Source organism: Leptidea sinapis, chromosome 14 (assembly GCF_905404315.1).
Source record: "Leptidea sinapis chromosome 14, ilLepSina1.1, whole genome shotgun sequence".
NCBI classification, from domain to species: Eukaryota; Metazoa; Arthropoda; class Insecta; order Lepidoptera; family Pieridae; genus Leptidea; species Leptidea sinapis.
In genome coordinates this window covers 4,291,136-4,303,313 of record NC_066278.1, presented here as the reverse complement: position 1 = coordinate 4,303,313, position 12,178 = coordinate 4,291,136, and the positions used below count along the sequence as shown (strand labels likewise).

The following is a 12,178-nucleotide window of genomic DNA, read 5'->3' as shown; positions in this document are numbered from 1 at the left end:
CAGACACCAGACAATGAGCGAAGAATATTAATATTTTTCTCACATTTCTGTGAGACATAATCAAAATGCTTGACGCCAGATAATTTTTGATCCAACCAAATACCCAAAAACTTAACATTATTAACAATTGGTAGATCAACATCATAAATTTTAATAGGTGGAATAATTCTTTTATTTGTAAATAAAACTACCTTACTTTTAGATGTTGATAGAGACAGTCCATGTTGTGTTAAATATTCAGAAAGATAATCAAGAGCATTATTTAAATGATTAGATGAATCTTGTATAGACTTGTCAGAAGAATACAGGACAATGTCATCTGCATATTGCAGTATCTGACAGAAAGGTGTAACGGTACTGTTGAGGTCATGGGTATACAGATTATAAAGAAGGGGACTAAGGACTGAGCCTTGAGGTAAACCTTTCCAAACTGACTTAGGAGGGAGGTAAGAGGATGGACCTTTAATAGTGATGGATCTCTCCATTAACATGTTACATATGAAACGGGATAACTTCACAGGGATACTCAGCTGGTTGAGTTTACTCCTGAGTAGGGGAAGTGAAACGTTATCATATGCAGATTCTATATCAAGAAAAACTCCCACAAGGTGTTCTTTTCTGAGGAGTGCTATTCTAATGTCAGTTGTAAGGATACCTAAGCTATCTAAGGAGCTCTTGCCCTTTCTGAAACCGTACTGGGAGTTGGAAAGGAGATTATTGGTTGCAACAAACCACTCAAGTCTTTGTTTAATCATGATTTCAGAAACTTTTGCAAGAGCAGAAGAGAGGGCAATTGGCCTATAGCTGGTAGCTTCAGATGGATTCTGACCAGGTTTAAGTAATGGAATAATTACCTGATTTTTCCAAGGTGGAGGGATGGAACCAAGATCAAAAAGGTTATTGATTATGCTAAGATAATATTCCTTGGTTGTAGATGATGAATTTTTAATGAAAGAGTATGGGATTCCATCTGCCCCAGGAGCAGAGTCAACTAGGCCATCCAGAGCAAGAAGAAGTTCAGAGAAATGAGAAGGGGGACTCTAAACTGTGAGTTGAGGCAAGAGGGATTGGGGGGGATGGAAAATAGTCCATATTTGGAACTGAAGGGGGGGACATCCTATCTGAAAAGGAATCAAGCCATACAGAAGGATCCACATTAAAATCACACACTTGATCACAAAATGAACCTCTAAATTTTTTAATTTGTTTCCAGACAGTTGAGGATGGAGTGCTTGGTTTTAAATTCTGGCAAAAATTAATCCAACCTTGTTTTTTCTTTTTTCTGAATAAATGGGTAGCCTTCGCCGCCACTTTTTTATAATAAATAAAGTTTGACATGGACATGTTTCTATTGTAATTTAATTCAGCTAATTTCCTTTCTTTAGCAGCAGCAGTGCACTCAGAGTCCCACCAAGGAGTTGAAATCTTATTTGAAACAGGTTTTTTAAAGGGAAGTTGTTGTCCGCACATGTAATCATGGCATTAGCTAATTTATTATAATTATCTACTGCATTAAAATGGTTAGTGACTGGAAACTCAGCAATTTTTTTATCAAGACAAGAAGAATATTTAGGCCAATTTGCTTCTATTAATCTATATTTAAGAGATGGGGAAAAATTTTGGGGTGGAATTACTTTGTCAGGGATAGAAATTATTATAGGAAAATGGTCACTACCATGGGAATTATGTAAGATGTTCCAAGAAAGGAGAGGAGCCAGACACGGAGAACATAAGGTGAGATCAACTGCACTTTTGGGATTTTGAGAAGGAGAAACCCTTCGGGTTGGAGAGCCATCATTGATAATGCAGAGATTGATTTCATCAAATACATCCAACAGGGAAAGGGCAAAATAGTCAGTGTGACTTGAACCCCATGAGGGATGATGAGCATTAAAGTCTCCCATAATAATAATAGGAGGGGGAATAGACGATAACAAAAGGAGAATATCTGCAATCATAGTTGATTGCGGATGGGGCACATAGATTGATACTAAGGAGAAGTTCATTACCTTTGCTGCAACAATGTTTATACCAGGATGGGGATTAGGAAGGATAATTGGGGAAAAGGGAAGGGTGCGTCTTATAAATAAGGCGCAACCCGCACCAACACTTTCTGCTCTATCGTCCCTAAGGCACATATAGCCGGGGACCCTGAAGTGAGTTCCAGGGACCAGCCATGTCTCAGAGATGGCGATGGCAGAAGGAAGATATTTATTAATTAGGTGTATAAGGCTGGGTTTTTTAGGACGTAGGCTTCTGGTGTTCCATTGAAGAATGGACACTGGGGCCATGAATTTTACCAATAGATAAGATTTGTGATAGTTGATGGGCAACGTTGGACGGTAGGCTAAGATTGTTCTTGGTAATCAAAGAGAGTAAGATTGACAGGAGAGCCTCCAAGAGGTTATCATCCTGTGTTGATGAAGAAGAAGAAACTTGGTGGTTTAGGGCAGAGCCATTTGGGAAGGCTGAAGGTACATCAGCAATGATAGCTTGGTGAGCAGCTCGATCATAAGGTTTACTCAATAAGGGTTTGGAACGTGGAGAAGAAAATACAGTTTTCTTATAGCTGACTGTGGGAGAAGGAGTGGGTGTCTGGCTCATGTGTGCTGAGGAGTAGTTATGGGATACAGAGGGGTTACGGAGAATTTCTGAGTATGGCCTCATCACCTTTGGGCAACGATTTGAGGCCTCCTCATAGGAAATGTTCTCTTGGGACATAATAATTTTAATTGTTTTTTGTCTGCCCAGTTCAGGGCATTCCTTGTTTGTGGCAAAAGTGTTGTCCTGAACAGTTAATACAGATTCCAGTTGTATCACATGAGCTACCAGCATGAGCTTGAGTACATTTGTAACATCTTGGGTTAGATCTGCATACAGTTTTGATGTGACCAAATCGGCAGCAGTTAAGGCATTGGATTGTAGGGAAAAGGTAGGTTTCAACAGGGAGGGAATTATGGAAGAGGAATATTTTTTCAGGAAGCACTTGACCATGGAAAGTTATTACAATTGTTTGAGTAGGTAACCAAGTAACTTTACCTTCCTCAATGACCTTTCTGTTGAATCTGCGAGCCTTTAAAATCTTACCACAACCAGTGGGAAGACTGACAGACTCCACAAACTCGTTCATAGATAAGTCCACAGGAACCCGGCGGACTATACCCATCTTGGTTATGTTGAAGTTTGGGATTGTTGCTGTATATTTATTGGCAGATAATACAGGGTTATCTAAAAATTTGTTTGCATCACCAGACGATTTGAATGTAACAGCTATTTTATTCCTACCGATTTTTTTGTTGCCGTCAGGGCAAATATTTGGAATTTTATGCCTATGCAGTAGTTGACCGAATTTGATGGGCTTTATAGTTTGGCCTGAGGTAGGGTCTTCCTCGATACGAGAAACATGGATAATAAATGGACCTTTATCAAAATCCGTATATTGTTTAAAACCAATAACTAAACTTGGGTCACAAAATACATTCTGAATGGACGCCGAAGCCAGATCCGTATCAGTTATAGTTTTTTTTTGCAGCGTTTTCTTCTGAGCTGCTTGTATGTTTACGCCGTTTTGACCCGGCGAGTGTGGGGATATCCGGAGGGTCCGGAGGTTCCGGAGGAGAAATCTCCATTATTAAACGGTTAGTATAATGTAAAAGGGTTGACTATGTTAATTGTTAATGACTAAGTACTTAATCTTACCAAAATAAAAACAATCCACCACCAATGAGAGAAAGGTAAACCCCTGTAATCAAAATAACAATAGGCTACGGTAGACAAAGCCCATAAAAAATGATCACTGAATTTCCGAACTCGACTCACGCGTGGTAGCGCGTCTATTACAAAAAGCTGATCATTAACTGTGACGTTTTAAAAGTAATATATAATTGCATTACGTTATTTTTATATAGGTTACTTGTAAGATGATTTGAATAATATCTTTTCCGTTGTTCATGCATTAAATTCTATTGAAAAAGTAATTGATATTATTCCACAAACGTAAGAAAAATACAAGGCATTCCCAAAAACTATAAAAATAAATAATCGTAAAATTCAACTGACATGTTGATTCCTTTAAATTTTTTCCATTCAGTTTGGACAAACTTGTCAAATATTTGAAGGAAGAACAATTTCAAAATTTAAGACTAAATTTTCCAAATAATAATATTTTTTTACGTATTAGAAAAAAAGAATTGATCCATTTGAATTTATAACACCACACGATTGCTTAAAACTTTCAGAACTCCATGATCGTGATATATTTTACAATACATTTACCGACACACATATTTCCGATGAAGATTATAAGTTAGATAATTCAGATTTATATCTTAAAATCAATGTTTCACTTTAAACAAAATATGTATTTGAAAATTTCCCAGCTATTTTTAATTTCTATGTTTACAGACATAATATGGTCTAGATCCAGCACATTATTATACAGCGCTTGGGTTAAGTTGGGGTGCTATGTTAAAATGCACAAAAATTAAATTAGAATTACTTTAGGGCTTTGAACAAATAGCTTTTATTGGATCGGGTATTTGAGACTGTATATCTCAATGTAGGAATCTTTATGAAAAAGCGAATTTAAACAATTAAGTATAGGTTACAATATTATAAAAAGAAACCACTGAAGTATTTACATGTCTCTCAAGGCGAAACATGTGCCTACTCTTAAATTTGTAACGACTTTACTTGTGAATATTTCTGGCAAATAAAGAACTTTGGCTTTGACTATGCGAGAACAGGACAAAGAAAAACGAAAGTCGTTTATAACTTATTTTGATGCTAATAACCTTTACGGATGGGCTATATCTCCATTCCTTCCTACAGACGGTTTTGAATGGGTAGATGTCCCTACAAATTTTGATGTTCCGGATGATTTTGAATTTGGTTTTATTTTGGAAGTAGACCAAGAATATTCAATTGAACTGTATGATTTACATTCTGACCTATCCTTATGCCCCGAGAATATAAAATGTAAGTATTGATGATACAAAAAGCATAAAATTTGTTCCAAACCTTCGTAATAAAAATACATATGTCATTTACTTTAGAAATTTAAAGCAATGTCTCACACACACACACACACAGAAAAAAACAAAATATTCATAGAATTTTTAAATTCAAACAAAGCTCATGGTTAAAATATTACATAGATTTAAATACAAGCATGCATAAACAAGCTACCTACATCTGATTTCGAAGATTTTTATAAATTAATGAATAACTCAATGTATAAAGAACAATGGACAATATTGAAAAAAGATTAAATGTAAAATTGTACAAGATTTAATTGCCAAGATAGAATTCCATAGTTTATCTATTTTAAAATGAAAATTTGGTTGCAGTTCAATTACGAAAAACTAAATTGTTCTTCAATAAACCTATTTAGTTGGGATTTTATATATTGAAAATTTCTAAAACTCTAATGCGATGACTTTCACTAGTTAAATTAGTTTCGAAATAAATTAAAATTATTGTACACTGATACTGATAGTTTAATATATAAAAATTTTATACAGATATAAAACCTGATTTACATTTGCGTTTCAAAACCTCTGACTCCAGAAAAATTTTTTTGCTACCCAAAAGTCAATAAAAAGAAGTACGGTACGATAATTATAAAGATGAAAACAAAGTTAACATATTTAATGAATTCCTAGGACTTAGATCTAAACGTATGTATTAGATGTTGAAAATAAGAATGAATATTGTTCAATGCATAGATTTAAGTCAATAAAGCATAATATTTTCACTCAACGAATAAATAAATCTAGTTTGTCATACCAAACGGTATATCTAAGCAAATTATATTGATACCTTAGCTTGGAGTCATCATAAAATAAAATAAATATTATATAAGTTTTAAGGTTTAATTATTTTTTTGAAAAGAATAGATTAGATATATAACTTGTGGAGTAAGTTATGATGTAGGTACTGTATATATTGTTTTATTTAAATCGTCTCATTATAAAAAATCATAGAATTTTAAAATTCAAACAAAGCGCATGGTTACAAAATTACATAGATTTAAATACAAACATGCAAGCTACCTACATCTGATTTCGAAAAGATTCTTATAGATTAATGAATACCTCAAATATTTAAATAACAATGGAAAATATTGAAAAAAAGAGTAAATGTATAATTGTACTGTATGATTTAATTGCCAAGATAGAATTCCAAAGTTTATCTATTTTAAAATGAAAATTGGTTGCAGTTCAATTTCAAAAGACTAAATTGTTCCTCAATAAACATATTTGTTTGGTATATTGCAGGTATATTGGATAGTTCTAAAACTCTAATATGATGACTTATACTATAACTATATGTTAAATAAGTTTCGAAATATATTAAAATTATTGTACACTGATACTTATATTTTAATGTATAAATTTTTAAAGAGATATAAAACCTGATTTACTTGCGTTTCGAAACATCTGACAATGCAGAAAAAATATTTTGTTATCTAAAACTCAATATATAAAATAATAATAGTTAGGCTATTTTAAAGATGGAACAAAGTTAACATATTTAATGAATTCCTAGGACTTAGATAGATATGTGTAAGATGTTGCGGGAAAATGCAACTCCAAATTTTATAAGTGTTACTAAGTATATGAAAATGAATAATGCCTATATAAAAATAAGAATGAATATTGTTCAATGCATAGATTTAAGTCAATAAAGCATAATATTTTCACTCAACGAATAAATAAATCTAGTTTGTCATACCAAACGGTATATCTAAGCAAATTATATTGATACCTTAGCTTGGAGTCATCATAAAATAAAATAAATGGTATATAAGTTTTAAGTTTGAATTATTTTTTTGAAAAGAATGAGAGTAGATACATCTTTTATTTAGATATATAACTTGTGGAGTAAGTTATGATGTAGATACTGTATATTGTTTTACTTATAGATTGTTCTATTTAAATATAATCAATAAATGGTAGTTTAACAATAAATAGTCTCATTATATTATATGAACCCTTTTTGTAGTAGAGGGTGCATTGTGTGTGGGTGTGGAAAATCAGTTTTCATAAATAATTTTATAATATTTTTGAATAGTGTCAGTGACACAAATTGTATCTAAATCACCTGATGCTTTGATGAAATGAAACCTTTATACAATCTCAACCATGTCAATTAGTTTCAAGATATAACTACCTGATCTCTATAATATGTTTGGCGGAAGAAAAATCTTAAACTAATACTAAAAATAATTAATAACCCGATGAGGAAATCTGATGGTCGAATTGTCGATATATTCGTGAAAGAAAGTAATCACAGAAACTAAAGTGTATTTTATTTATCTCAAAATTTGTTACATTAAGAAAATGACAAAGAGCTTTATCACTTACCTCAAGTTACATATTTCATAAATCAAAGTTCGTTTTGAGTAAGCTCTTGTACAATAAAATTGATAAAAATCATAATATTTCAGTAGATTACCGCAGTTATGTTTATGTTTGATCGTTTGATTGATTTTTTGTTTGAATTGATTGTTTGTAAGGGTGTGTATTCGTTTTAGTTAAACTTACTACTATATTGCCTTATAATTTTGAAATTAAATATGTACTTAAAATGATGTTTTGTTTTATTGTAAGTTGTAATCCAATAACTTTTAAATACATTATTCTAAGGTAATACGAATACAATCGAGATACAGAATTATTTGAATAAAATTGATCTCAGTATTCAAAATAATGATTACGCAGCAAACCGATTGTCGATATACGTTGTAACGCCCTGTTATATTGTCAGCAATGTAGATAGTGAAAATAAGCCAGGCTCTCACTGGGTTGCAATACACATTGGTGAGCAGGGTATTGGACAATACTTCAATTCATATGATCGCCCAACTCGGGGATTCCAGCTGAGGTTTTTACAAAGCAATTGCAGAAAGTATATCTACAAAACTACAAGAGTAAAGAATTTATTTACCGCAGCATGTGTTGAGAGTACTGTTTAATGTATACTTTAAGTTTAATAAGAAGAGTTTGAATGATTTCATCAAATATTTTTAAAATGATACAATCTGCAACGATGTTTTATTATATACTTTATTTATATCATCTGTTAACTTAATAATAAACACAACACAAAACTGTCGTTTTAATCGTAGTAACGAATGTGAGAGGTAATTTACTAATTACATCTATCACTTTCAAAGAATCGACATTGAGTCGCTCACCAATCATTAGGTTAATTACCACTGATTAATAATGAGTATTGATCTGTTTAACTTAAAAAGCTAACTTTGAAACTATAAGAGATATCGAAAAACGGATCAGCGCAATCGCTCGGAAATACATCAAAACCCCTAGTTTGACACAAAAAAATTTTTTTTTTTTTTTAGTAGGCATCTCGAACAAGTAAGCCAGAACCGAGGAGGCAGAACCGGCGAATCCCCACTACTGTGAGCTAGAACCGGCGAATCCCTACTACTACTAGTAGTAACCTAATATCATCCATTATTGATTATATACAAATAAACTAAGTATTAATGAAAGAATTATTTATTTTAGTAGTAATTTACATTTTGTATAGTGCAATAATTAAAATTCATTTGAATATTATGTCCTTTTGGAAATTAATCGCTCATTTTTTGTAAACAAAACAATAAAAATATCGAAGAAAAATGGCGGGAATTCGAATAACATACTTTTTTTTACGGCGCGCGACGTTCTGGTGATGTGGAAAGCGCGTAAACCAAAATGTTCTTTTTTTGAAATTCATACAGATGCCATGCATCGAGCAATAAGAATGTGGCTGTCTGTTAAAACTCTTTGAGCATGAAGGGAATGAAAAAAAAATAGGAGTGTTGGTATGAAATTCAGTACAACATTACAACACTCTTTTGGGTGATGTAATGGTTATTAGAACATTGGGTGTTTTAATGTTGGCAATAAGCTATATTGGATATATCCTAGAATAGTTTAACTGAGAACACAAAACAATACAATTATACAAACATAGCAACAGAACGTTAAGATAAGTAAACAATAAAAAATTTAGGCAAATACACAATTATTACGCAGCGTAAGTTAGCACGCAGCCACAATTTTTCTGCTCGCCTTAAACGCTCCGTGATTATGCAATTCACCACGGGCCACCAAGAAGAAGAAGGCACAGGAAGAATTTCGTACGTTAACCTGTTATTATCTGTCCTTATCACTCCCGCGTAAATATAATGTCTCGCTCGCACAGATACAATGGTTGCCGTCCTCACAAAATTCTAAATATTTTAAAGCATGCAAGCTTTTTTAGCGTGCTGTTCATAGAGTATGTGCGTGTGACCGCATCATCACTGCCCACCATAAAATAACTAAGGTAAAACACATTACCTTATAGTGAATTGTGACATGCCTATTAAGACATTATAATTATTATTTTATTAATGATAATTATTTTTCATGTTGTTCAACACATTTTTTTAGTAGAATACATATTATTACGAAAATTCCTACAACCAAAACCGGATTTGCCAATCGCCAATACAGTAAGCTGTATAAGCCATACTTTATAATAGGGTAAATAAGGAAATATATATCCATTCAAAACAACTTCATGAATGTAAAAAAAATGCTAGTAAGTTGGATAAATTCACTCACTTATACACAAACTGAAGAACTCAACACAAACATTTCATTATAGATATACTTATAATAGATTCATTCATTTGATCACAAATACACACTGTCACACACACTTCATTATACCTCTCACACCTTACTTACGAGGGCGGCAGGAAAATTTCAGGATTCAAGGAAGTGAAAGTAAAAATGTATTTATTACTTTTCGAAGTATTCTCCGCGAAATTTGACACATTTTTCCATACGATGGAACCAATCATTGAAGCAACCATTCCATTCGGAAGTTGGGGTCTTCAAAATGGCCGTTTTGTAGGCGTCCACAGCTTCTTCAGCTGATGAAAATCTCTGACCACGCAATTTATTCTTTATTTTAGGGAAAGTATAGAAATCATTGGGGCTTAGGTCGGGGCTGTACGGCGGATGGTCTAATAATTCTATGTTTTCTTGCTCTAAAATCTCTTTTGTTCTGTGCGCGGTGTGAGAACTCGCATTGTCGTGATGGAGGATGATGCGGCGGTTGCAGTTCTCTTTACGGAGTTCAGAAACGACCTGTGGCAAATAAATGCTAGCATACCATTCTGCATTAACCGTTCTTTGTCCCTCAAGAGGAATAGTCGCAACATGGCCGGTTTTGGAGACAAACGTGGCCACCATTATTTTGCAACACTCCGTGAACGAACAAATTTTGTCGACTTTAACTCATTTTCGAACACCCAAACTCATGACTTGTTTTTTGTTTCGGGTTCGTACGCGTATATCCAGGATTCGTCACCTGATACGATGTTGTATACAGCATTTGAGGACCCTGCGTGGAATCTTTCGAGAGTTCTGACGCACCAAGTAATGCGAGCCGCTTTTTGCTTTTCACAGAGCAAATGCGGTATCCATCGGGAAAACAACTTTTTTACACCTAATTGTTCATGCAAGATTATTTGTATTTGACTCATGCCAATGTCTAAAGTTGCTTGAATTTCGCGGTATGTCACATGTCGAACTTCCTCAATCAGCTTACGCACAGCATCAACGTTTTTTTTGGTGACTGCAGTTTTTGGACGACCTTGACGGGGATCATCACTGAGCTTGACACGTCCACGTTGAAATTCAGCAAACCAACGATAAATTGTGGTTTTGGATGGGGCTTCATCACCAAATACAGAAATCATCCGGTCAACACACTGTTTTTGTGTTAAATCACTTCGAAAGTCATAATAAATCATCACTCTAGAATTTTCTCGAGTCAATTCCATTTTCTCAACGACTAAACAAGTTTGAAAAGACCTTGTGACAAGACCGAGAATCTTTTTTTAAATAAATAAATGGTATTTGATTTTTAAAACCAAGGAGTTTTAAATTAAAAAGATTTTAATATGACAGGAACAGTGGAAATATTCCATTCCCGATACTTTTGTGCAGCCCTCGTATCACTCACAACACACCCAACACATATACATCTTATTTCTTAGTATACATACTTCTTAGTAATTAGAATATGTTTTATTGTCTGCTTGCTATAGTGCTTAAAAGGAGGCTCCAATCATGAATATTGATTTATATACATACTTGATAAAGAATATAAGCATTTTTGTATTTTTTTTACTGATTCCAGCGTCAAATTGAATTCAGTAGAGATCGTCGAACGAACCTTCGGGCACCGCGTTGAGGCCCACACAGTAGATGTGGAAGCCGCGGTCGCACAGGTCACAGAACAGCATCTTGTCGTCGTCGGCGGGGCGAGAACACACCCCACACGTCTTACAGTCGGCACATTGCCACGCGTACTCGCGGCACTTGCGGATTGTGTCCGGACTCAGGTCCACGCACGAAGGGTGAACTGACAGAAACATAACTCATTAATACACAATTTGATAGGTTTTTAAAGTGATAACCCTCACTCAAGTCAATTTGCAAATATCGGGGTTGAGCAGGCTATCAACTGTAAAGTGGATCCTGTAGATTAAGCCACAACCTGAGGGTTGAACAAAGCATACAAGATTTTATGACGATACGTCACTCGAACGGTTGGCTCAGCCACGGAACGCCAGTCGTGATGAGTTCAAGTCCCGCATCAATCATTAATACACGTTCCAAAACAAATAATTACAATAATTGTTCGATGTCCCTTCAGAACAATGATATTTTTTTAAATATTTATTTCAGAAACAAACAGTTATACAAAACATTTAACTTTATTTCAGAAATAAACAAAAATTTTTATTAAAATTTATTTCAGAAATAAACAAAATTCGATATTAAATATAATATATAAAGAGATAAATAAATATGAGAATATTATAAAGATACAAATAGATCATCTATTTGAAACATTTTTTTAAGATCGACAATTTATCAAAGAACACATCTGTGTCGACTAGTTTTTCGTTATCATTAAAGAGTTTAGTAGCACGCTTAATAAATGAATTTGCACCATAAAGTGTTCTACTATGTATAAAACAAATTTTTAGTGCGACAATGACGCTCACTCCTGCGAGGCACTCTAAAATGTATCCTATTTAGTAGTAAGGGGATGTCAACATAGCTAATAATTTTATGGAAATTTTAAGGATGGAATCAAAACA

At 33.7% G+C, this 12,178-nt stretch overlaps 1 protein-coding gene across 7 annotated transcripts in view; it reads right to left on the bottom strand.

The window, feature by feature from the left end:
* Nucleotides 1-12,178, bottom strand: part of LOC126967917 (uncharacterized) — a 48,514-nt gene that overhangs the window by 12,992 nt on the left and 23,344 nt on the right. For all 7 annotated transcript variants that reach the window (XR_007730096.1, XM_050812614.1, XM_050812615.1 and 4 more), the window contains exon 11: nt 11,245-11,433. Coding sequence is in view for 6 of the 7 variants with exons in the window: in XM_050812614.1 (XP_050668571.1) it covers nt 11,245-11,433 (189 nt within the window). In the remaining variant the exon portion in view is untranslated. The remainder of the gene's footprint in view (nt 1-11,244; nt 11,434-12,178) is intronic.